This window comes from Triturus cristatus, chromosome 4_1 (assembly GCF_964204655.1).
Source record: "Triturus cristatus chromosome 4_1, aTriCri1.1, whole genome shotgun sequence".
NCBI classification, from domain to species: Eukaryota; Metazoa; Chordata; class Amphibia; order Caudata; family Salamandridae; genus Triturus; species Triturus cristatus.
In genome coordinates, this window is record NC_140585.1 from 699,212,290 (window position 1) to 699,239,171 (window position 26,882).

At 42.2% G+C, this 26,882-nt stretch overlaps 1 protein-coding gene across 11 annotated transcripts in view; it reads right to left on the reverse strand.

The window, feature by feature from the left end:
* Window positions 1-26,882, reverse strand: part of FOXP2 (forkhead box P2) — a 261,057-nt gene that overhangs the window by 20,330 nt on the left and 213,845 nt on the right. For 8 of the 11 annotated variants that reach the window (XM_085653162.1, XM_085653166.1, XM_085653165.1 and 5 more), the window contains one exon: window positions 13,992-14,081. The exons of the other annotated variants lie outside the window; for them this stretch is intronic. In XM_085653162.1, coding sequence (XP_085509288.1) covers window positions 13,992-14,081 — 90 coding nt within the window. The remainder of the gene's footprint in view (window positions 1-13,991; window positions 14,082-26,882) is intronic. 11 annotated transcript variants of the gene reach the window in all.

The window sequence follows — 26,882 nt, forward strand, 5'->3', positions numbered from 1 at the left end:
GTCATTGTAACATTTCCACTATGGATCTCTTTGGGGGGGGGGGGGGGGCAAAAGAGTCCCTCCATTTCAAGGGATGGGCGAACTTGAAAATGTATTGCTCCCTTACATATTTGAATATAACCTTTGCAGCGCCAATAAGGTCCTGGCCACCAACCCATGCAGCCTCCCCAGTTTGACTCTATAAGGAGCCAGTCGGTAATATATTATATCTTTGTATCTTGAAATCTTTTGGATCAACTGGTGGTGATGGTGGATTTGAAACTAGTGTCCACGGCAATCACAACCCTCGAGTCATCACCATGGGTATCCCTAATGTGAATAAGACTAATGTGAATAACACTAGCATGGTGGCAGATGCAAGGGGGCTCATTGTGAGACACAACAATCGTAGACTAATGTGGAGAGGAGCTGATTTGCCAATGATTGTGAAGAGGTTATGCACAGATCACCTGCCTTTAACAAAACAGTCAGGATCAGGAGTGAAGGACCTCAGCCCTGTTTAGGCAGGGAGTGTAGGCTAGCTGTTTTCTACCTACATCATGCCCGACAAACTGTTCCCTGAGGTTTGTCTGAAATAGCCAGCTGCAGGAAGTTAAATAAATGTTTGAAATGGTTAGTACTTTTGTCCAAGTAGAGCTCCTTCCTTCTAGTCATGATAAGGGAGTTACACTGCAAAAATAACCCCTGCTCACCCTCTTGATAGCTTGGCATGAGCAGTCAGACTTATCTCAGAGGCAGTGTGTATAGCATTTGCACATAACCCACAGTAATACAGTGAAAACACTACAAATGGACACCACACCAGTTTAGAAAAATATCCAGTATTGTTATATATCCAAAACAAGACCAAAATGATAAGAATCCAACATACAGTTCTTTAAAATATATACTTTGCAAGATTTCCTTTAAAATTGCAGAAATATCTCAAAAACAAAGTTCTTGTGAGTGGGTAGCTCCATCTGGTTCTACTGCGATACTGAGAACAACAGAATACAAAAGTTCTGTCTGACCACGACCAGGGAAGTGAAGTGAGACGGTTCGGAGTGCGGTGTCCACAAGTCATGGTGCAAGCAGCGGCTCGGTGGCGGCAGTCACCGTCATTGAGACCAGAGTTGCGGTGCGAGATGCGGAGGTATCTTCTGTGGTGCCCTCAGGACACGAAGCCAGCGACGGGGTCGGGTGCTTTTCCCATCTCTGTGGCAACCGAAACAATGGTTCCAGAAGCGGTACCCAGAGGATGGTGAAGTCTTTGCACTCCCTGAGACATCAGAAAAGGAGGTAAGCTCTACTTCAAGCCCTTAAAGATACTCAGCACAAGTAGGTAAAGTTCAGTCCAGTCCTTTCACTGTCCAAGGCAGAGGCAGCAACTGCAGTCCAAACCAGCAAAGCAACAACACAGCAAAGGGGCAGTACTCCTCCTTGTAGCTCTTCCAACTCTTCTTCCTGGCAGGTTCCTTGATTCCAGCGAGCTCTAAATGTTCTGGGCCCTAATATTTATAATCAAAATTCCTTTGTTCTCTCAGGCAGAGAGTGACTGTGCTTAGTCCAAACCAGGTTGGTCCTCTCTGGCCCAGCTTCCCAGCAGGAGGTGGAAACAGCATTGTCTAAAGCAGACCAGGCCCATTCAGGTGCAAGGAAATCTCCTCCCACTACTCTAAATGCAGCCCAGGTCTAGTCAGCCAGCACTTCAACCTCCCAAGTTGCTGTCTGAAGCGAATGCACATCCCCAGGCCCTGTCACTCCAAAGCCAGTCTATCCACAAACGCAGCAGAGGCACACAGGATGGCTAAGCAGGCAAATACATACTTTATAAAAGTGGCATTTTCAAACACAGAGTATAAATATCATCTTTACTAAAATATGCATTTTTACATTCTGAGTCCAGGCATACTAAACTCCATTTCCCTATCTTGTCCCAATGGAAAGTTATGCTTATAACAAGTAAAACTCCAACATCTACCCTATGGGACAGACAGCTTTTTTATAGTGAAAATCAAAATGCACTCTAATTTATTACCAGGACATGCCACACACACCAGTACATGTACTACCTTTAACATACATGGCACCCTGCACACAGGATACCTTGGGCCTACCTTATGGGTGACTTATATGTAAGAAAAGGGAAGATTAGGGCCTGGTGCACTTACCAGGTCGAAATGGCAGTTACAAACTGCGTGCAGACCCTGCAGTAGCAGGTCTGAGATAGCTTTCAGGGCTTTTCCTGTGGAAGGCACAATCAGTGCTGCAGGCCCATTAGTAGCATTTGATTTACAGGCCCTGGCACACTCATTGCACTTTGCTAGGGGCTTACCAGTAAGTCAAATATGCCAATCATGGAAAGACTAATCGATAATAATAATTTACAACAGGAGCACTTGCACTCTAACACTGAACAGCAGAGGGAAAGTGCACAGAGACACTAAACCAGCAAAAACAGAGTCAAAACCAGGAGGTCAGCTCAAAAAGCTAAAAAGAAAGGGCAAACACGCCAAAAGATGCCAGGTCTAACAAATAATTTACTTGAAAAAAAAAATAAAGTGGATTAACAGTACCAAGTATGGGATAATACATTTAAGGTTAAAAATGTCTGTCTATTCTGACACATGGCCAACAAAAGTAAACCATAACATCCACCGGTAGCATTTCATCACTGGACACTAGAATACGTTCTGATAAATGGGTAGATAATTTCTACCTGGTATACAGTACAGGGGATTCAAGTGAGGAGGGTGCTAACCAATATTTGATAGAATCCAGCTAGAAATTGAGTTCTCCCTAGAAGAAGTCATTGAGGCAATTATCGCCAGCCCCATGAATAAAGGTACCAGACATGATGGAGTTCTGATGGATCTATTTAAGTCAAACATGAAACTATGGGCTCCAAATAGAGGAAAACAGGGTATGTCAAAGACTTTTAGGCCTGCCGCCAATTAGCCCAAGCCTCATTTTGCACAGCTTGGTTTGGGTGTGGAGTACGTTGAGGATTGCATCAATGTGGCCCCATTGCTACTGTGATGCTCCATTTGGAGAAATCCTCAAGCCCTACTTAATAGGGATATTATTAAGACTGTGTAGCATGTGTCTTCAAATCCTGTGGTTGGTCTGTGTCAAGCTGATGTGTTACTTATTGGCTATGTAGAGCTGCTTCCATTAACTTGAAGGGCTGTGTATTAGGGTGATAGATTCCAGCTGAAGCTACTGATCCTCGCAATGAGTCAGTGAGAAAGGGAATCAGGAAAACTAACAATGACCCAGAATAAGAATTACATATTATTCCAAGCCACCCTTGGACTCGAACCATACCTTGTGCTCATGACTGACACTTGGGATAGCATCCTCCGAACCTGATTTAAGCTTGGGTATATGACATGACAGCTTTGTTTCCCCTCTGGAAATATGAATCCTCTTCCATCCCAATTTGGCCATGTAACTAAAATTTGCCTCAGAGTTTGTATGTTTTTCTGTGCTCTTGAATCCAGCCATTTATTAATGTAAGTGAAGCTGAGAGGTTTAAATGGCTTTGGGTAGCATGCCAAATGTTTTTAGGGTTCGCTCCTCACAGCATGATTTACATTTTTTCTAAGTAAAAATTTCTGATAACTCATATATACACAGTGCCATAGAAATTTAAAATACTAACATCAATAAATAAGACACAAGTAAAGAAATAACCTTATTTAATTATTTGTTTCACCATTATGTGACAAATATATCAGATGCAAAAAAGACAACATCTTAAAACAGGAGCATTTGTTTTCTAGAAAAATATAAACAGTCTAACACCCTCCCTGCATTGTCAATATAATCTGCAACAGCATAGTTAACTGAGTCCCGCACAGCTGTAAATAGAAAATACATTTTGTCTCTTTTACTCACACAGCACTTGATAAAAAGTTGATTTAGTAACAACCATCCCAGTTCAGTGTACAATGGACAGTTTAGGAGGGAGCGCATTTCATTCACAATGATTTGGATCATAGAGTCATAGAGTCACATAGACCCCCATTGCAAGCTGGTCATTAGATTCCGATATTTATGATAACTCCTGGTACAGCACATATCGAATTTATGAACATTGAGATAAATACTCCATACACAGGATACATTTAGGCTGGCCAAAACTACTTATGTTTATATTTTTTCCCATATAAATATATGGGGAAAAATACCTGGCAAATATGAAGTCATATATTTTGGTGGAAAAAGGAACAAAATACACATTATTCCCCGTTAATAGACAAAAACGTGCAATTGGGAAGTCATTTTGGCACCCAATAAAATCTTGCCGAGTGGAGTCGGGTTTTATCAGGCGTGATATATATATGTAGCACGGAATACCAACCAAGTCATTATGCAGAACACAGTGTATTCCCATTCCACCATGTATAAGAGACACTACAAGGCTACAAAATATATAAACGCCTTCTTCCAACAAGGGTTCTTCAGGATAAACAAGTGATAATTTAGGATTGCTCAAATATTCTCCAATGTGCGACTTTTATGGCAGAGTAGTTATGGCAGCCTTGACATGGTACAAGTATTTTAGCTCAGATGCTAAACAACATGCCACAGAATCAAATGAGAAAGGGCTATTGAGAAGATCGAAGGCCTCTACAAGCCAGCCATCAAGATGACCAATTGTGAATTTAAGGTATTTGAATGAAATCTGACCAATAGAGTTATGAACTTCATGCAATATATTCTACATATTAGCATTCATACTCTAATTCAGTACACATTGGGCAAATCTAACTAATACGCCTATAGTCAATAGCCCTGTTTCAAGGTGCAGGGCACAAAGGGCAGAAATAACAATGTGTCTGAAACTTTGTACTCCTCAAAGAGAAAAATCTAACCCTCTTCTGGAAGTACATCAACCAACTCAGGAAACATGGTCAGTGTAAGGAGAACAGAGTAGCGGAGAGCTTATGGATTAACTATGCTAAACAGCTTTATAGCCGACAGCCGGGTGAGACTCGAGCAAATTATCCTACTTTGTCATCATATCTCCCGGACATGCAGGACCTATTAATCACAAAAGCTGACGTAATTAAAACAATTAAATAAATGAGAAATGATGGAGCATCGGGAGCCAATGGAATACCAGCAGAAGTGTTCAAATCAGCTCAAGCCTTATGGGCTGGTCTCCTGACGCCAATTTTTTATTATGTTGTCCTGACAGCCACAATTCCACCAACATGGCAGGGATCAATCTTTCATCCAATCTACAAAAAGGAAGCCAGTACAACCTGGCCAACTATCGGCTCATAGCTCTACTGGATATTGATGCTAAAGCTTATGCTTGTATCCTATTGGGCAAACTGGAAACCTGGGTAGCAGAAAAAAGCATCCTTCCCAACATCCAGTCAGGATTTAGACCAGACTGTGCAACAACTGATAATATATTAGCTCGTGCCTACCTATTGTGGAGAGCCACACAGGATAAGCAGCCACCTCTACGCTGCTTTGTAGATTACAGCGTGGCATTTGATAGAGTTAACCGGGGAACCTTATGGTACAAATTAAATTCCTGGGAGATACACCCCAAACTCCTCACAGCAATAATGTCAATGCATCAGGGGACATGGGTTAGGATCAGAACCAGCACCACAATAGTGTCTGCAAAAATTCCATCAAATAACGGCCAAAAACAAGGCTGCGTATTCGCCCGGCTACTTTTTTATCTTTACACTGCTGATTTGCTGAAATTTCTTGAAGGCACAGGTCTAATTACATCAAGACTATGGAGCTTATGCCTACAGACTCTGCAATATGCTGATGACATCATCATCATAGACCAAACAAGAATGGGTGTATGAAGAGCCCTTAACCCCCTCAACATGTACAACACGAGGAACAAACTCCTGGTGAACCAATCTAAAACCAAAGTAGTGGACTTCGGCAAATATTCCTAAACGAAATCCATGCAATGGCAGATAGATGAACAGATAATATCCACCTGTACCAGCTGCAACTACTTGAGTGTCTAGTTTAACGAAAGGGCAAACCCAGGGATCCACCTCAAACATGTCAGAAAGCTGGGGTCTTACAGTTTGAGACGCCTAAATCGCCAACTACATAGCTCAACAGCCGAGCCAATACTGAACATGTTACAAGCCAAGCTGGTGCCAGCACTGTCATATAGTCACCTAGCCTTTCCAGGGAAATTGGGTCCATTTCTCATGAACCACCAAATAATGGCATACCAAAAATATTTTCCTATCCCTGGCACACATGGAGGGCTAGGATGAGGCTGGAGATGGGTCTGGCAAACCCAGACCTCCATTGCTTAGGAGATCTAATGAAATACTACATCTGCACCTAGCACGCCCCAGCTCTATATCTGATAGCCCTATTCCAGTTCATATTTGCAGATGAGCACTCCCCATGGCATTCACTGCTTCACCTAGCCATCAGCACTCTGAAAATCAAAACAACAAATTTGCCTAATCCAACTATTCCCCTGCTAACATGGCAGAAAACGGTAAACTAGCAAATCACCCAAGCCGCATATGAAAGAAACACTGAACGGCTTCAACACAAGCCTCTTTTTACAGCTCTGGATGCTTCTGTAATCAAGGGGAAAGCTCAACCATACTTTAAATATCCCTTACGTCCTCAGACTCATAATAAAATCACATACATGAGCCAGATAGCCCTCCGAATCTTCGATTTAAACCAGCTATAGGCATGCAGGGATGGCCTATCACGTTGCAGGTTGTGTGATTATAACCTTGAGTCTTGGCTACACTTACGGTGTTGCTGTCCCCACTTCATCTATGATCTGCGCTGTCTTTTAACTCCTCTTTGCTGAAGTAATGATCTCAGATGCTGCAGGGAAGTATCTGACTTGTGTTTTGCCAATAATACTACACAAACTCTCGCAAGGTTAGGGAAGTGCACCAACATCATCCAAGCCGCACTTTATACAGTCCAGCCCTGTGAGTAGAAAACAGGCTGGAATGGCGACCTCCTTGGGAAGATTGTCCAAGTCTTTATCAATCAACTGTGAGAGAGGGCCACAGCAGAGCCAAGCTACTAACACAGCTGACAGTAACGGGAAACACCGTCTACAACGCTGGCATTACATCGCAGTTTTTTTAAATTTTATTTTAGGTTTTTATAGAGCGCGTAGTCACCCTCGAGTATCCCAGCGCTGAAACCTCGGACTCCTAAGGAGGGGGCAAAGAGAGGCTGCTGACGAATCAGGGGAAAAGAAGAGTTTTGAGGGACTTTCTGAATCGTAGGAGGTTTGGTTCAGATCTGAGATTCGGGGGGAGCGCGTTCCATTTCCTAGCTGTGTTGACGGAGAAGCGGCGGCCACCTATGCGGGCCTTCTTCACCCTGGGGACAATGATAAGGATTCCCTGTTCTGACCGGAGCGCTCTCGTTGGTCTGTATGGAGTGATCCAATTATTCAGAATAGGGGGGCCGGCGTTGTGCAAAACCTTGTGGGTCAGGCAAAGGGCTTTGAAAACGACTCTTTCCCTCACGGGGAGCCAATGAAGTTTCCTCAGAGCTGGTTTGGCTGATGTTCTAGCTGGGGTGTTCGTGAGTAGGCGCGCTGCGGCATTCTGAGTTTTTTGCAATATTTGGAGAGTGGCTTCCGGTGCTCCGAGGTAAATGGCATTGCTATAGTCCAGTCTGGATAGAACTAAGCCTTGAATCAGCAGAAGACGGGACTGGGATGGTTGTAGCGGGAGCACCTTTCTACAAGATCTAAGTAGGCCATAGCAGATGCCAGCTGTTTTCCTAGCCTGAGTCCTGAAGGTGAGATCTGTCTCCAGCCATACTCCCAGACTCTTAACCTCTGTCTTGGGAGTAGGGGGTTCACCCATACAAGCGGGCCAGAGATTGGAGGGAAGGCTCCTAGTTTTGTGGCCTAGGAGCAAGATCTCTGTTTTTGACCCGTTTAGTTTGAGGTCTGAGTCATTCATCCATTGATGGACGTTGGAGAGGCATTCTCGAAGATTGGCGGGCTCTAGCTTGGGGTGGGAAAGTGTCACCACCAGCTGAGTGTCGTCAGCATAGCTGACGATAGTGATTCCGAATGGTGAGACCAGCTCCTCCAGTGGGGCCATATACACGTTGAAAAGCGTGGGGCTCAGTGAGGAGCCCTGAGGCACTCCACACCGGAGGGGGATAGAGGGGGAGCGGCTTTCTCCTTCCCAGACTTGGAAGGAGCGTCGGGAGAGGAAGGATGCGAGCCATTTCAGCGCGCTGTCTTTCACGCCGATGTTATCCAGGCGCTGGGCTAGGACCTGGTGGCTGACAGTGTCGAATGCCGCGCTTAGGTCTAGGAGGACCACTGCCACTGATCCTCCGGTGTCGATAATTTCTCTTGCCCTCTCTACGGCAGCCAGGAGGGCGGTGTCAGTGCCCTGGCCTGGTCTAAAGCCTGTCTGGGAGTTTTTGAGGAGGTGGTTTGCTTCTAGGAAGTGAGATAGCTTTTTGTTTACAAGCTTCTCCGCGACCTTACCTATCCAGGGGAGGAGCGAGATGGGTCTGTAGTTGGATAGGTCCGCGGGGTCTAACGAAGGCTTCTTGAGTAGACCTTTGACGACAGCCTCCTTCCAACTTTGTGGGACTTCTCCTTGGACAAGCGAGGTGTTAATGAGGGCAGTAAGTTTAGCTGTGATGGTCCGAGTGATGTCTTTAGCGAACCGTACGGGAACTGAGTCACTGGGGGCACCACTCTTAGTAGATGCTAGGGTTACTGCCACTTCCTCCTCGGTGACTGGTCCGAATGACACTAAATGAGGTGCGTCGGGTTTATCAGGGGCGTTCCCTAACGCAGGGGATGAATCCTTTACTTTGTCTGGGGTAGCGGAGTTGGTAGCAGGAAGGGAGGAGAGAATTTTTTTAATCTTATCGTCGAAAAAATTGGCGAGGTTGGTACATTTTTCTACGGCTGCTTTGGGGTCCATGGGTATCTGCGGGGGGGCTGGAACATGGAGAAGCTCTTTGAGGATAGAAAAAGTCTCTTTGGCTGAGCAAGAGGAGTTCTTTATTTTTTCCTCATAAAAAGAGCTTTTTGCGTTATGGAGGGCTTGTTTATAGGCTTTCATAGCTGTTTGATAGGCGCTTTTCTCCGTCGCCGATTTGTTTTTTCTCCATGTACGCTCTGTCTTTTTGCACTCCTTCCTTAGCATGTTCAAGGGCGGGGTGTACCAAGGAGCATGGTTGATCCTTTTTACATGCTTAAGGGAGCTGGTTAGCGGGACAAGGCTGTCTAGGGGGTTGGAGAGCCAGCTGTTGAATTCTCTATCGGCGGTGTTAGGGTCGGTTGAGAGGGGGCCAGCGGATTCCCGTAGCTTTGCTTCCCATTCTTCTGGTATTAACTTATGCCATCGTCTAGTTTGTATCCTAGTTTTCTGTTTGGGGACAGGGGTGGACTGGAGGGACCAATGCATAGGGACCAGTAAGTGGTCGGTCCATGGGAGGGGAGTGGGATTTTGGGTTTGGAAGTTCCTAATGTTGGTGAAGACAGGATCAAGGAGCTGTCCTTTCTCGTGGGTGGCTTTAGAATTCAGAAGCAGGAGGTCAGCTGACATAAGGTCTGCTAGTAGGTTGGCGGCTGTGTTATCCGCTGGGTCAAGGAAGTGTAGGTTCAGGTCCCCTAAGAGGAGAAAGTTGGGGGTTGATATTGTTTTTAGGAGGATGTGGTCCATCAGGGTACTTGAGAAGTCTCCTAGCGGGCCTGGTGGTCGGTATATCAGTAGTCCCGATATTGAAGTGGTTGGGGAGATCTGGAGGGTGAAATTGCAGTTTTCACAGTCCTTGACCGTGCCGCCGTCGATTCTGCAGCTGAGATGATCTTTATAGAGTATGGCGATCCCGCCACCTCTTCCGACCGGTCTATTCAGACAGCGGATTTGGTAGCCGGGGGGGGTTGCATTGACCAGGTCGGAGTCGTTGTTGGGGGTTAGCCATGTTTCGGTCAGAAACAGGGCATCTAGCGAGAGGGTTTGGGTGAGGAGGTTTATCTCGTGGGAGTGTTTTACCAGAGATCTGCAGTTCAGGAGGCCGAGTCGAAGCGTTTGGCTAAGTTCCGTGGCTTCAGGGGGATTACAGAGGGTGCATCCTGTGAACGGGGTATCCTCCTTAAGGGTGTATTCACACTGCGGATGTTTTTTGGTGTTCCAGTTTCTGAGTGTATCCGAGGTGTAGGATATGCGAATCTGTGAGTTGGGCATAGTGTCTGGGCCTGAGGCCGTTTGGGCCCGGATGGGCGCAGACGGGCTTGACTTTGGCTCGACTTCGGCGCGATGCCGGCGCTCCCGCTGCGCTCGGCCGCTGCGCGTCCGGAAGTGGCACATTGATAGAGGACGGAGAGGCGTGTCCTCGCTAGTGGGCGTGTCAGCAGTAGCGGGCGCGCGAAGGGCTCAGCGCGTTTCCTCACTGCAACAACGCTCGGGATAGCAGAGCGGAGCTTGGCGATTTCCCTAGGCAGCAGGTCAGTGGGTGCTCAGGGTGAAAGTGCACAGTTAAAAGCAAACGAAAACAAAATTTTTTTAAAAGGTAACAGACAGACCTCCCGGCTTCCGCCTCAGGAGTGCTATTACAACGCGGTCGTTACAACGACCGTATTGTTAGTACGCAATACCTTTACATCGCAAGCCATTAGAACGACTTGCTGTAGAGGGCGCTAAGGAAATGAATTCCAACACATTACCTACTGTTGCGCAAACTGGAGTAGGAATAGTAAATAATACTGGAGCATATTTAGAAGGCGGCGATAAAAAAGTATCGCCGCTTTTGCGGCCGTTTTCAGGCCGAAAAGCAGCGATAATTTCATCGCCTAATTAGCAAGGTCATGCTAACGTGTGAAACCTTGCTTTAGCGCACAAAATCTTAACGCTCTGCTTTGCATCTCTAATGAGATGCAAAGTGGGCATTCCTGACCTAACATGACAGGAGAAAGCCCCACGCTATGAAGTATAGCGACAACAAAAGTAGCGATAACCCCTGTTATCGCTACTTTCCTTACGCCTGCTTCAGGACTGACTTAGCCATGATATCCTATGCAAGGTGGATATCATGGCTAAGTTTGTGAGTCCCTATCAACAAGCTAACGCCACATTTCGTGAGATTATCGCTGGGTTTCCAGCGATAATCTCACGTTAGGCAGTTAGCGCTCGGATTTTTATCGCTTTTGAGATAAGCGTTGCTAATAGCACGCTATCTCAGCGATAAAAATCCACGCTAGCCGGCGATAATTATCCTAGCGCTAAGTGGGTTTAGCGATAATTATCGCCGGTTGTTGCTGGTATGCCCCACTATTCCAAAGACCCGCACCCCCCTACAGCAAGTCATTCTAATGACTTGCGATGTAAAGGTTTTGCGTACTAACAATGCGTTTGCTCTGTAAAAGCACGCAATGTAATAGCAAGCGTTGTGACATGCTACATTCGACAGTCACATCAGGATATACACAGCCCAGATCAGTGAGCAGAAAGCTAACAGGAATCATGACACCTTAGGTGAAGAACACCAAAGCACTAACTAGCTGTCCCTAAGAATGGAAGTCTTCACTGAAAGAAACTCATGTGAATTCCTTTCAGCCTCACGCAACATGGCTCCATAACAAGACTACTTCGAAACATCTTCCACCCTGTCAAGTCACTGGTTCACTTGATATGCACATCCTGATGTACCTTTTCTGTCAAACACCTCAAGCCTCAAAATTATACAGGGACTACCCAGTCTTCACCTTGCAATTTCTATCTATCTTAACCCTCCATTGATCTTAGTTGTTTTTTATAGCACAAGCCCATTACTTTTTATGTCTTTAACTTCATATCTATCTCCCAAAAATTACTCTTAAACAATGCTAATGGGACGTTGAGCTTTCTATTAAAAAACAAGTATTGAGGATTGTTTGTTATACATACTTCTTTAAATGAGGTTTTTATCACATTTATTGGTAATTTGTACCAATGGGTAACCGTCTAACCCAGCCGCCCACATGTACAGGTTTTAATTAATTAATTAACCATGAATAAACTACTACTACAAAATGAAACTGTACTGTATACCTTTCAATTTGAAAGTATTTTTATCATCCCATTATTTCTCTTATATACAAATAAATATGGTTCGCTCAAGTGAAGCCAATTAAACCCCAATTCTTTGCCTGCAAGGCCTTAGCAATTTTGGAGATATGCTTACTTCATAAAGCACCCACTGAAAAGTAATGCATAGGTAAATGTAGATGTCTAATACTAGTTGAAAAGCCTTTTCAGCAGGGATTCAATTAACCTTTCTAAAAGACCTACTATGCTTATTGTATTCAAATTAGTTATGGTTTATAATTTCCCTAATACAAACAAACATTTGATCATTTGTATTTGATAGTTTATATACAATCCCAGCTCAAAAGTAATAAAATCAAACTGAAAAGGAATGTCTAGGTAAATACAGATGTCTAAGACTTGCTCAACAGCCGTTTCAGGAAGGATACAATTATACCTGCATTAACCTTTCTAAAAGCAGTACCATGTTTATTGTATTAAAATTAGTTATGGTACGTAATTTCCCTGAATACAAACAATCATTTGATGATTTGCATTTGATAGTTTTGATGCAATCCCAGCTACACGATGAAATGGATGGTAAGCAGCCACATTAGGCCATATTATGTGAGGGTGGGTTAACCAAATCCAAGTAATCAATGGGATCATCAAACTCACATGGAAAAAAAAGTGACCAGACAGCATCTCTACCTCACACACTTACTAAAATCAAATTCCTATATTTAGCCAGTCATTGTTGAAACAATAGACTAAAGGGGTAGTCCTAAAATGAACCACTTAATTAATAGAACCAAACCGAATGAACACACAGCAGTGCAACCTTACTTCACAACAGTATTCTATAGAACTTGTTGTCGGGTTTTTCAGAGTCCAGGAAAGAATTATGTAGGTATTGACTCATGATTGTAATACATTTTTCAAACAGCACAACATCATCATCTATATTGATCTGTTATTCCATGAAGTAGATTGACATGTTAAAAATGTATTATATTAAGCCACCCAACTTTTCAGATGTCTGGGAATTCGCTCGGTTTAGGTTTTTTCACCATCATTAAGGAAGAATTTGAGTGGAAACATTGTGGCAATTAACTTCTTGTAATCTAATACAATCTCCACGTCACCAAGAGTTAGGAAGCGGTTTTTCTTTAACACAGCAAAAGGTAATACGTGGAATGCGTGAAAATCGGGTTGTCCTGTTCGTGTTGGGGTATGACTAAGGCTGATTTGTATCAAGCAAGTCACTGGAGTGGCATAGTATGCACAAAAGGATGCATTGGATTAAATCCAGAGTGACTGGTAGTAGCAAATGCTTTTGCAAGCATTCCAAACATGTTTTAATATATGATATCCAACCTACAAGAGGTATGGCCCATGTGTTTCGTGCCACAAGACCCAAGCATCACATTACTGATGAGGCCCAACAAAGCAGACTGGGGTTGCTTTTGTGGCATGTCCAGATGGGATTTGGCTATCCAGTTTGGTCTGGTGTTTTCATATAGAATCAGAACCAAGTCTGACTTGCTGAGGGTGGTCTCTGACTAGAGATGGACACATGATTTGAATCACCATGACATGTTTGCCGCTAAACATGTCACAAAACACACTGGAGTGCCTGTTTAATCAATGAACACTAGTCACTATCATGTTTGACACATAACCTATTTTACTGTAAAAAAGATATGCTAGTGACAAACTAGCAAACTTATATAAACTTTACAGATATCACATCTTTTCAGCAGCAGTTTGTATATTTCTAACTGGAAACTTCACATTATAAAAACGTGAATCTATTCTTATCTGGACAGTTCAGTTTCTAACTGATTTGTCTGCCTTGCTATAATGTATACAATGTTTTAATTCAAACCACTACCATCTAACATTTAACCAACTAACATTTATCTAACTGTATTAACATCCCCCCTTAATCCCATTAAAGTGTAATTGGCTCACCGTTGTAGGCACTGGAGCAATCTCAAAGTGGAATGACAGGGGACTGGGATGATCCTTTTGTCAAGAGGAGTGAGAAGGAACTGGAATGATCTGTAAGTGCAACAACAGGGGACTGGAACAATGTGAAACTGAAAAGATACAGCAATTACAATGACCCAAACCAGGAAGAACAGCACTCAAGGCACTTGGAGGAAGAATGAATGCAGACTGAAATGGTTTTAACAGTTAAATGGGAGGATTTTAAAATAAATTATGGTTAGCAAAACAGCACATAATATACATGATTTGCATGTGAAATCTCAGTCCGTCTGGGATGATCTAGGACTAAACCACGGAGGAATGATACTTATAGACATACTTTTTGGACAGGAGAATTTAGACTCACAGCCAATATGAGGAAAGAACTGGACTATAAAGGATTATTATTATGAATGGCTATGGCATGATGTGTGACGAAAATGAGTATCAAAACTTATAAACATAACTTTGATGGGAGAGCACACAAAACAGAAATTTGCAATTTAAAGACTGATCACCCAGAAGAAGGGACACACATAGCCTTATTAAATCTAAATATCAAGAGCAAAACATAGCGCACAAAATAACACTGTGTTCCTTTTTACCGTGAATGTAAGTCTCTCCTTAAAAAATAGAAAGAGTGTTGGTCCTTTTCTATGACACTTTGACCATTGAAGAAAATAATGTCACCACATACTTTGCAGGTTGCTTACAGATGTTTGGCACACAGAAAGTAATTTCACGCTTCTATCAAAATACAGCTATTATACATTTGTTAAATATTTATATCCTTGCTGAAAATGAAGTAAACACGGTGTGGCACAGGTCTGCACTACACAGTCTTCACAAATTGGAGCTAAAGAGGGTAAATGCCAAGCCGCCCTCCTCTCAATATTCGTCAAAACCAATAAAGGCTTGGCACCAAGAGGAATCACACTTGAACTTGGGACCTACACTGCTGGTGGGAATACCTATCTCCCCAAGGTCTCTGGCATCACGTCCAACTTAGTGCAGTCCTAAACCTATTAAATTTCAATTAAAACCTGCAGCAAAGCCCTCCGTTACCTGACAGTAACTTTCCACAAAAAGTAAAGCACCAAAAATCAGAAAATAATCAGAGAAATAAATGTGAAGAGTGAGAAGTCACCTCACGTATGCAACACCAGGGAGGCTACCAGCTGGTTCTCACCAGTATGCCCACGTTTTATCATCATTGGTTGCCAACTCACAAAAGTCAGGAAACTAGTGTCCAGTGAGGAAAAGGCAGACAGACAAAGAAAGGAAATTTTTAAAGAAATTTTTCTGTCCCCATGAAAAGAAAAAGAAAACCCTGTGTATTGCAAAGAACAGATGTTCCGAGCAATAGCAAAATTGAGATAGAGACTCACTTTAGGTCACCCTCTTTATTCAAACCAGTGAGTTCACTCAAAATAAAAACACTATATGCTGCTAACCTTTATAAAGAAGGCCAACATGTTTCATTGCAATTTATCCTTATTGTGGCAAATTCATCAGGGCATAGGGTTTCAATCGCTCGCCTCACTGGACAACTTTTGTGTTGCGGAAGAGCATGTAAAGGCCGAGGGCATTCATACCAGCCTCCACCATACCAAACGGGGTTGTATTGAACACTCTTTCCCCAAGTTTAGGAACGGCACTGTCGCTAAATCGTGTTCCACTGCAACCAGTATCGAAACGGTCCGTATCTCGTCACCGTCTCCAACTACACAGTGCTATCACTCTCAAGTCATAGCTGCAACAAACATATTCAGTTAGTTGCCACTTTTCCAAATGGTAAGTTAAAACATATTTGATTAGATAATGGTGTAAATAATAAAGATTTTAGGCCTGTTCAGGAAAAGGTCTAGCGAGGCATAAGCAGTCAAAAAGATTTTTGGTTTTATTTCTCTCTGAGCACGCAATATGTTGTGTACCTTATATTTGATATGTTAGCACCCTGGCTAATGGGTTTTCAAGGCACCATGTTGCTCCGGACAGACAAATACTGTTGCCCTCTATATGGTTGGTATTAATACATATTGAGGCCCACATAAGACATTTAGCTTTGATGCCACAGGTGCATGTTTTGTGCTCTCTACAATGGTCTTATAGGACAGTTAATGAAACTCATCTTGTGAAGAGCGTTTTAGGGCCAGAGAACATATACTATGTCACTGTATAGCAGGTCAATGTGCACAGAGTCCTAGTACCATTGATAATAGTGTCCAGACAAAGGTGAAAAATCTGTGGTGACCATGCAGAAAAGGTAAATTTGCTATTTTTACCTTTTCACCAATATTTGTTAGACAATGTGAAAGAATCTGTGTGATGTAATTTTCTCTCTTGTATGATTTCCAATCTTGATGTAATGAAGGTATAGTTAAATTTTAAATGGAAGCAATATGAATAACTAAACTAATAAGATAAATACTTTAAAGGATGGTACAAATAATAGATTACAGTAGCTACTATGCTGTAATGAATTTTGTTTATTAGGACAACAGACTTCTAGTTAGATAATCACACTTCTAGTTAGAAAATACTAAGAATGGTGTAGGTAACAATACAAAAAATACAAAAACATACAGTGACTGATAATTTTAATTCCAGATAAGATTTCAATGTGTTTGCTTTTGTGAGGCTGCTGTTAAATTTGCTATCAAATTGTATACAAATGAATAAATACATGATTGTTCAACTAATTCAAATATTGAGGAACATTAGATTTTTTCCAGTGGTATTCAAAGCTCATAACTGACAAATAAGTGGATATAGCGATATTATATTCCTATAATATGAGAAGTGCCAAAAGAAGTTTACCCTTTCATTGTAATGTCCATAAGTTGATATTAAATCCCTCATCTGACAGTAAATTAAAATGACAGAAAGTCACATTTTTTTTCTGATAACAACTACTGTGCTAGCTGTCATTGCTAAAAAGGACTGATCTATAAACAGTATGCAGTTAGCACTATGACATGACTTGAAAATGTAAGACATGGATTACTCTCCAATTGCTTTACTGGTATCATAAGTGGCCCTGTCACAAGTGTTTTTATAATGTATTATTAAAAGTTTATTAGTAACAAGCAGAGGCCCAGCATTTTCTGTTTTTCTAGTATGTGTGTCATATCTGATTTATATTGCAAAGCTTTAAACTAATTCTTTACTTTGCTTTTATAAAAAGTGGAACTACGCTCTTTTTTAAAATTCAATCTTGATTGATAAAGGTAGATAGAAATATGTCATGAGTATCAAAAATAAGACAAAAGAGAGAACACGCTGCATTTGTTTTTCACTATGAAAATAGTTTTCATTAAGGTGTTGTAAGTGGCAATGCCTGAATTGCATAATAATAAAATAATAATTTTGATTGAGATGCTGTAGAATAAACTTGTAGGATACATCTACAGCAATTACTTTACTTGAGAAATAGATGTTCAGGTAAACCACATTTACAATCACACAGTAGGTCATGCATTAATCGTTGCATTTGGAGAAGGACTCAGCACATGTCTGTTCTAGTGCTGATGGTCACGTTTAAGTTACAAATCGTCAGAAACTATCATGTAATACTCTTTGGATTTAAAAAACAGTTATCTTTTGGTAGAGTAAAAAAACTTGGTATTACTAAACAAAACACAATTCTGTTGAAGCACAACCAATGTGTAATGGCTATTCATTTCAGAGGGTGGCCACGTGAGAGCCTATGCATATAAGGTGTGACAATGTACAGCTCTATAACCAGATTGTAAGCATAAAAGAGAGACAAGGAAACCATCAATTTTGGGACAGGTCATGAATACCACTCCCACCATCCAGCAGAGCAAAGGTATATCTACAGGTATTTAGCAAAGTGCTGGAAACCTACCATGTCAAATATATGTTCAGGTGCACAAGATAAATGCTTATGCTCACACCTGTGATTGCCAGTCCAACCTCATGACATAACAGAGATGCCCTAGAATATGTCCAAATCAAAATGTTTAAAGGTACTTCTGTGACCTCTGAAATGTACACTATGGCGGCCTTCTTCAGAAAGTTACATTTAGTTGGAAACATAAGTTTACAACAGAGTTTAATTATTGCCCCAGAAATTCACAAAGGGATTCCTGGCAGGCATATCTGTATTTACAAGAGTGGATATCTTCACTCATAAATTCAAGTCAAGGGGTGGGAAATGGATGCTCCAAGGTGTGGTTTGTCTTTGACCTTGGAAATGATCACAAACATGCTTATCTGTAGGCATGTTCAAACTACTCTAGACCCCTGGAAATGTTAGATATTTACTCCAGCCAAGGTTTGATGTAACTCCCTTTCTCCCACGTTAAGGAGAATGGATCAGCATATTGGTTAGGGGTGTATGAGAAGGGCTTTCTTCATGGAGAAAAAGGCTTAACATAAAAAAAGCATTTGCACTTGAGGTTCCATTTCCTCAATTCAGAGTTCTCTGCTATGGAGAATGACATACATGGGAAAAGGGGCATTCACAAAAAGTCACATGAGATTCTCAGAAGTAGGCATGGAAACCTGTGCTTGGTGTAGCTTACCATATGTCCTTCTGGAAATGTTTGTGAATAGAAGATTAATGAAAAAGTGCTATTATGCAGAGCCAAAAATCTTCGTCTGAGCTATTACATTTTATTTGCGAATAGGGCCCTATGTTACTGACTCTTAATAGCATTACATACACAAAAATAATATACAAAAATACTTTTTCATCTAAGACATGTTGATATTCTAAAATAAATGTTTGAATATGCTGCATATGACTATATGTTCCTCATGCCTGAAAGTAAACAAACCTAAGGCCAGATGGACGACCCTAGTAAATTGCGCATTGCAATTTGCGCTCTATTTCGAGTCGCAAATTGCGAGTCGCAATTTACCTTGTGCAACAGTTTCAGAGACACTGATTGTGATTCCCAATGGGGTCGCAAAATGCAAGGCTCAATAATATTAATTAGGCACTCGCATTTTGTGACCCCATTGGGAATGGCTGGCCCTCCCAGGGATGGTGGCCTGCTGTGCTGAGCAGACCACCATGTCTGGGACTGCTTTTAAATAAAGCAGCTTTTTTTAAAATGCAGCCCGTTTTCCTTTTCCTGCCTGCCCTTAAAAAATATTTTTGCATGCATTTGCAAAGGGGAAGGGGTCCCCTGGGGACCCCTTCCCTTTTGCAAATGCATGACCACTTACTTGAAAAAGGTGGTAATTGCTAGTGTTTTGCGGTCACAGAACATTAGTACACGGGTTAGAGAGTCACAATTTGGAAGGGAACTCCCCTTCCAAATAGCAAGTTTTTAAACACTTTTTTGCGAGTTGCAATTTATTTGCGACTCTCAAAATTGTGTTAGTACATGGACATACCAATTTTAGCATGCGCAAACGGGTCGCTAACCCGTTTGCGCATGCTAAAATTGGTCATACATCCGGCCCCTAAAGCTATATGCTGCATACTAACAAGCACTGTGCAAAATAGTAACAGTCAATAACTTACTCAAAGTGTTTACCCAGGTTAAAACCCAAATCCCTTGGTATAAAATATTTTAGGAAATACTCCTGTTTGCTTAATTGTTACAGTAACAGTCTTTCACAGAATTTATAAGACTAATTATAACCATATATTCGAATCTTATACACTAGTTGTTTGTCAACAAAGCCTTGATTAGTGAAAAATAAATAGGCACTTGTCCAGCAAGGTCCACTTTTGCTTTCTAATGTCATATAGCATGCCTTTCTATTGTATCTCTTTTGGAATACTAAATTAAGTTCAACCTCTGAAAGAATTGCCTTCCATAAGCAAGGCTGGCATTACCAGGGCCATCTAGCTCGGTGAGAAGTGAAAGTTTTAAAGCTGACGGGAACCAAACAATTCCAAGCTTAACAGATACATATTGCTTAACCACAGATGATGTGAGCTACGGGATTTAACATTGCAAAAGGTATGTTTTTAATGCTAATGACAGGTCCTTGCCAAAAATCATCACAAATCCCCATATCATTCCCAAAACATCCTAAAACCAGAAATTTCAAACGCTATTTGTCTACCATTATTAAATATCATCTATAGCATTTTATATAAAGCAATGTGCATACGTGGACTAGTTCTATAGCGCAGTAAGACTGTCTGACAGAAGAAAATAGTATACATCATCTGCATCAAAGGTGTTATGAGTGCTTTGAGATAAGACATTCTTTCTTATGTTCGTAAAAAACTTGTTAGTATGATAAACTGCAAAAAGCAGTTTTAGGGTGAATGCAGTGCTTCAGATGGGCAGTAGCTGTCCAGTACTGATTACCTGCACTTTGAAAAGGAGAGTACCAGCTCTTCTGAACACTGCTTCAATATATATATTGGGAAACTATGAGGAATTATCAGGACCAAACAGGTGCCCAAAATAGAGTACCAGCATTTCTATATTTCCATTTAAAGCACTAGGTGAATGCCCAATGTGCAGCCACCAATGTGCACCAACTGTTTTACTGTCTTTGCGTAAAAAGTGATGGGCATGCAGTATCAGGTCGTCCATACAGCCATACGACACAGCCATTGTATGCAGCTGTGCAGTACATTGGGTTGAACATTATTTAGTTTTACTATGGTGCCTATAACTACACTCAATTCTTTTCGATCTGAATTTAGGAGTTTTACAAATCCATGTCTTACACCAAGCAACGTTCCTTGCCATGTTTGTATTTGCACTAAGATCACAGAAAAGTCATGCATTGTCCGGTCTTTCTGGACTTTGGCTCCACATTCATCCTTCCAAGACATAAGCTTTTGCTTTGAATCCTGACCTACAAATTTCCAACTAAATTGGGTCCATATTAACCATGCATCATCTCATTTGGTCTATGGCTTAGCATTTGTCATTATGTTCTGAATCAGTGTTAAAGGTAACCCCTCAAATCAAAATTCTGCTTATAATGAGGGAAGCCTGTTTGATATCTGAAATGTTTTCCCCCTTTGTTATAGATCGCTGTCTATGAGCCCAGAATGGCAAACTCAACCACTGTTCATGTAAAGATTCACATCTCTGTTCAACCACGAAAATATACAAAAACATAAGATTGAATTCAAAAACTAGATTTAAAAATGCAAATGTATTAATGTTTTTATCTTCGCAACTGCCATTGAGGCATTGACCAGTATCAGGGGTATACTGGTAGACCTTTAACGTGTTACAAAGTGCCTATCCCTAATTTAAGAAAGATGCTTTCAAATTAAAGCAGGGTGATGAATGTCAAACTTTGTAAGCCAACTAACTGGACCACTCAGCAGGTAGAAAAATTATTTCAGAACTATATTAGGCTGGTCAAATTTACAACACATGACAATCCAAAAACACTTCAGCTGCACATCACTATGACAGAGACTTGGCCTCCCCTGCTTGACGAGATAACGAATCCCTAATGGCTCTTTTCAAAGAAATTACACCTGGATGTTGGACGTCATAACTTACGCACCTACCTACTGGATCCCATGCTTCTCTAGGTAAGGAAAATGATTTCCAATCTGGGATTAAATAACTGCATCAAATATCTGAACTTATTTCCCGTAGAAACAAAATATGGGTTATGCCACTGCTTATGAAGCTACGCAGGCACTCGAACTATCCACAAAAAGAACTTAACAGCCTCAAATCAAAAGATGTTATTTTACTGTGGAAATCAAAATGATTCGTCTTACTTTTGTATTGGGAAGCTTTCTAAAATGGTCAATCTCAAAAAAAGTACTCGATGTGCACTAAAAATACAGTTCTATTGTTTTATCTTTTAGGTGTTTGCTCATTTTTAAGAAGACTTCAACAGTCTTCTATAATCTTTCTGCATATGCCAAGAGCGCCCTTCTGGCTTTAGGAAAGATAAACAGGAATGGAAAAATTAGCACGTTTTGGTAATGTACAGAACAGTCTGTTGTTTATTTATAACATTTTAAAAATGTATATACTTTGAAAGTGTGTCCCACCTTTAGTATAATTGTTAGAACTGGGGCACCTAAGCCAGGCAGAACCCACCACGCTAGTCATGGTAAGGGAGTGACAAACACAAGATAACCCCTGCTAACCCCCTTGGTAGCTTGGCAGAGCAGTCCGGCTTATCCCAGAGGTAATGTGAAAAGCATTTGCGCAACACACACACACACCAGTGACAAGCTAGGCACACCACAAAAAGAGACTCCAAACAAGGTTGTATAAAAATATCCATTGTATTGGTCATAAAACACATTAGACCATAATCACATAAATCACTGTGCCATTAAGCACTTGTCATGACGTCACATAGATTACATAATCACTTCACCAATCGTGCAATTGTCAGATGAACACCAGTAGTGCACTAAAGTAAATACTTGTAACTGCAAGACATAACCAACAACATCACATCAGGCAGGACACAAAGCCATTATCATGAGGAATAATGACCAGCAACTACCAGCATACCAAGATACCCCACCCAGAGCGGCCCCTATGCTCTTATTAGGGGTTATGCATAACCCAGTTCCCTTCCTGGTAGGATTCTGGGCCACCTGCCCGCCTACTCCTGGCTATGTGGGAATTATCCCAGTGCTGCAAAAGCACCCAGGTGTGATCTAAAAATTGACCCTTGGGACCGAGAAAAGAAATGCGTCCCGTTCCTCACACAACACAAGGAGGCCTTCTTGGGGGCTCCAACCCACAATGCCAACATCAGTGGGGAGGGCTCGCTGGGTATCCCGTCTACCATGCCATGGCTGGTGATGCCAGTCACTCGTGGTACCGCCCATTGCTCCGGGGATCGTCTGCCCTCCTCGGTGGGGCACAGAAGAGAGGAAGAATGCGGGTGGCCACAGGTCCCAGTCTAGCACTCAGGGCTAGGCTGACACAGGTCGAAAACTCTGTCTTAACTCTCACAGCGGGAGGTATGAGACGTCTTTTCCTTCCTGTAGGGCGCCTCTTGCAGCACCACGCCCCCGGCTGCAGGGCACGCAGCGAAGTCTCCATTGGCTCCACTTCAGCTTGGAGACACCTCCGAGCAGTCGGCGATAATGCAGCATCCTCATGGGCTTCTAGGGGCATGGCTGGAAAATGCCAGGAATTCTAGTCGGCAATGCTTCTTTCCGCCTTGGACTCTGCACACCACGGCAAGGTTGCTGCTCCCTTGAGGTTTTGAGGAGCGCAACGCTATGGCTCTGGTAAAACAGAGCATATGCGCCATAACTTTCCCAAACTAAAGGGAAAGTGCACAGAAGGAATAAGGTGCACACCATGCACTAGGTTTTCGGAGTACCTCAGGGCAGGATACCAAGCCCTGGGAGATCACTAGGGCACATCGGCAGGGAGCAGGCAACAGGCCAGCACACAGGATTCTTGCAGAGAAACAAGAGGCAGTACTTCCAGCAGGTCAGCACAGGAAGGCAAAGTTCCAGTGGTGGTTTCTCCTGCCAGCATAAGCTTCTCCTCTGGCCAGATGCAGTCTGTAGAGCCAGCAGTGTCTGGTTACAAGTCCAGGCAAAGTCTGAAATCAAGGGGTCATAGCCCCTGCACTTATAGATCAAAAGTCATTGCTCTGGGGGCACTTCACACTTTTCACAAGTGCACCGCACCCTATTCACATCACAAGCCCTGGTCCCGGACACACAACTGGGGGGCAGATACAGAATTGGACAAGGCAGGCACAGCCCTTTTCAGGTGCAGGTGCAACTCTTCCCACCACTCTAAATGCAGACCAGGCCTATTTATGTGAAAGTGAAACTCCTCTCACCACTCCAAATGCAGCCAAGTTCTATTCAGCCTATAGCTGAATCACCCAGGGAAGGCAGGACACAACTCAACCCCCCTAGTGACTGTCTAGAGTGAATGCACATCTCCTCTCTCCTGTCAGTCTGAACCAGACATTGAATACACAACTAGGCAGAGCACAAAGACTCACAAGCACACACAAATGCCCACTTCTAAAAGACGCATTTCTAAAATAGTAATGGTAAATCCGCTTTCACCAATAAGCAGGATTTATCACTACTATTCCAAACAAAACAAACATGGCCACACTACCCCTCTCATATCGGAAAGGACCACTGAAGCATATATCAGGGAAGCCCCAATGCAAACCTATTAGAGGGCAGCCTCACAGCAGTGAGAATTTAGTTAGGCTGTTTGTCAATACCAGGACATGCCACACAGTTAAGGCACATGTCCTATCTTTTACCTTCACAGCACCTTGTCCATGGGGCTAGCTAGGGGCTACCTTAGGGGTGACTTATATGCAGTAAAAGGGCAGTTTCAGATGTGGCAACAACTTTACATGCTACGTCACGGCGGCAGTAAACTGTGAGCACAGGCCCTGCAGCGGCAGAGGCCTGAAACAGGTTTGAAAGGCTACTTCGGTGGGTGACACAGGCAGCGCTGCAAGCCCAATAGTAGCATTTAATTTACAGGGCCTGAGTATATGGGATGCCACTGTACAAGGGACCTATAGGTAAATTACATATGCCAAACAGGTGTAGACCAATCATACCAAGTTTTCCAGAGAGAGCACATGCATTTTAGTACTGAACAGCAGTCGTAAAGTACCCAGAGTCATACAACCAACAAAAACAGGTCAGAAAAAATACCGGAGGAAGGCAAAATGTTTGGGGTTGACCCTGCAAAAAGGACCAGTTCCAACAATAATATAGTGAGATAAATTAATTATGCTGGTGAAAGTCATACTTTTTAAAAATATTTTGTTGAATTATCATTTTCAAGAATTTATTGTAGCTGATAAGAAGGGGAAAAGCAATTACTTAGTGCACAATTAGCACACCATTTTTAATTTTGAGCTGCACAGTAAGATGAAATGCCAGAAACCAGTCCTAGGAAGCTTGTTTCCGGTCCAGGGAAGACATGGCTTGGCAGTTCGGGCTGGACTGTTCCCATGAGGCACAGGGTCAGACCGATTTGCAGATAGCCATGTCTGAACTGGGGTGGCAGAGTGGGCTAAAGAACAGTGATGGATTAAACCCAGATCAGTTGACTGGGGGTGAGTGCTTGCATTGTTCAACACTCCGTCCATCATTTCCTTTGGTTTTTGCTTTGTTCGCCATAAGTTGGCAGGGTATGCTCAGACGTGAGTCCCTTGCTCACTTTGCCACTGGATTCAAGCAAGCCTGGCTGAAGACGGCTGAAATGCCAGAAACCGGTCCTAAGAAGCTTGTTTCCGGTCCAGGGAAGACATGGCTTGGCAGTTCGGGCTGGACTGTTCCCATGAGGCACAGGGTCAGACTGATTTGCATATGGCCATGTCTGAAATGGGGTGGCAGAGTGGGCTAAAGAACAGTGATGGATTAAACCCAGATCAGTTGACTGGGGGTGAGTGCTTGCATTGTTCAACACTCTGTCCATCATTTCCTTTAGTTTTTGCACAGTAAGGGATAGCACACAAATTGTACGTGCCAGTCTTCGGGCCAGTTATCAGGTGAGCAAACTATAAATTCACACTTTTTTGCCCACACTGTTTTCAAAACGTTTTATCATATGAGATCTTAGGGAAAAAGGCTCAGGATTTGTGATTTGTACCCAACTGTCATCGTATTTAGGGCACAAAGAGCTGTTTGCATTCAACACTATATTATGTTCATATTTTGGAAACAGAAAGTAGTTTTGGTCTGGGCTGTCATTAGCATTTTAGTATGTTGTTAGGCTTTATGTCTGATATCATGTTTTACTTTGTGGTTTGGGTTTATGGAGACATTGATCCCATTAAGCACCAGGTTAATGTTACCAAAATAGTCCAATTATCAGAAATGAATAGAAAGAACAGATCTGTGAGTGCGTCACATAAATTTATCACTGAAAGTGTTACATTAAGACACGTCTCTGCCACAGGTTTGGCCTGACCAGAGCCTTAAATAATTGTACAGCAGTGGTATTTTTTCACCTTAGAGAATGGTTAAAGTAATGTGCCACTTTTGAATGAAAATATGACAGCATTTGTTTATCTGTAAATTTTTTTAAAAACAGAGCAAAATGATGCAATACAAGGCAAAATAAAAATAGGCAAAAATATCATGGGATACAACACAACAAAACAGTAATAACAGAATGTAGCGCCACAACCACAGGACAACATAAAATCAAAATGCAATAATGCATCGCAAAACTGTGAGAGCACAAAAATAAGAAAACACCTCATCTGCAAAACAAAGTGCCGCACAAATATGCATAAACATGCTGGTCACGCATTACCACCTCCACAAATCTGCAATCATAATTACATAGAGCACCGCTTACTTAACAACACGGGCAAGTATTAACAAATGTAAAGATATTTTGTGATCCTACCCCTATCATTCTATCATATGCATTACTGTGCACAAAATCTGTAAACCACCTTTGTCTTAAAATTAATTATTTGCTACAGTCTGACGGTGTTTCTACATATGTCACTTCCCTGAACTGTCCCGCTTTTTAAAAAAAAATACATGTTGCCATTATATCTAATATCACAAGAATCTCCATCCACAAGATTGTTCAGGCCTCAACAGGAGATTCCTCTGCTGTTGCTAAGAATAATTAGCATGTTCATATTGTGCGTTTGGCTTCCTTGGATGGCTATTTACTTCTGCCATATTAAAAAATATATATATATTTTCCACAGTTATAACGCATCACTTCCTAAGCTAATGCACCGTGCACTTAGGTAAAGGTTTTGCCGTTTAAAATACACAATGTAATTCTTATTGCTTTTTCAAGGGGCATTGTTGTGGCATCTGCATGAGAGGAGAGCATTAGCAAACCCTAGAGGGCTGCTGAAGTAGAGACAAAACTAGGATGCCTCAAGCTGCCTATGGCGTAGCTGACGGCATAAAGCCTGAGAGGTGAAGCCATGTCTCTGATCGCTCATTTTTCT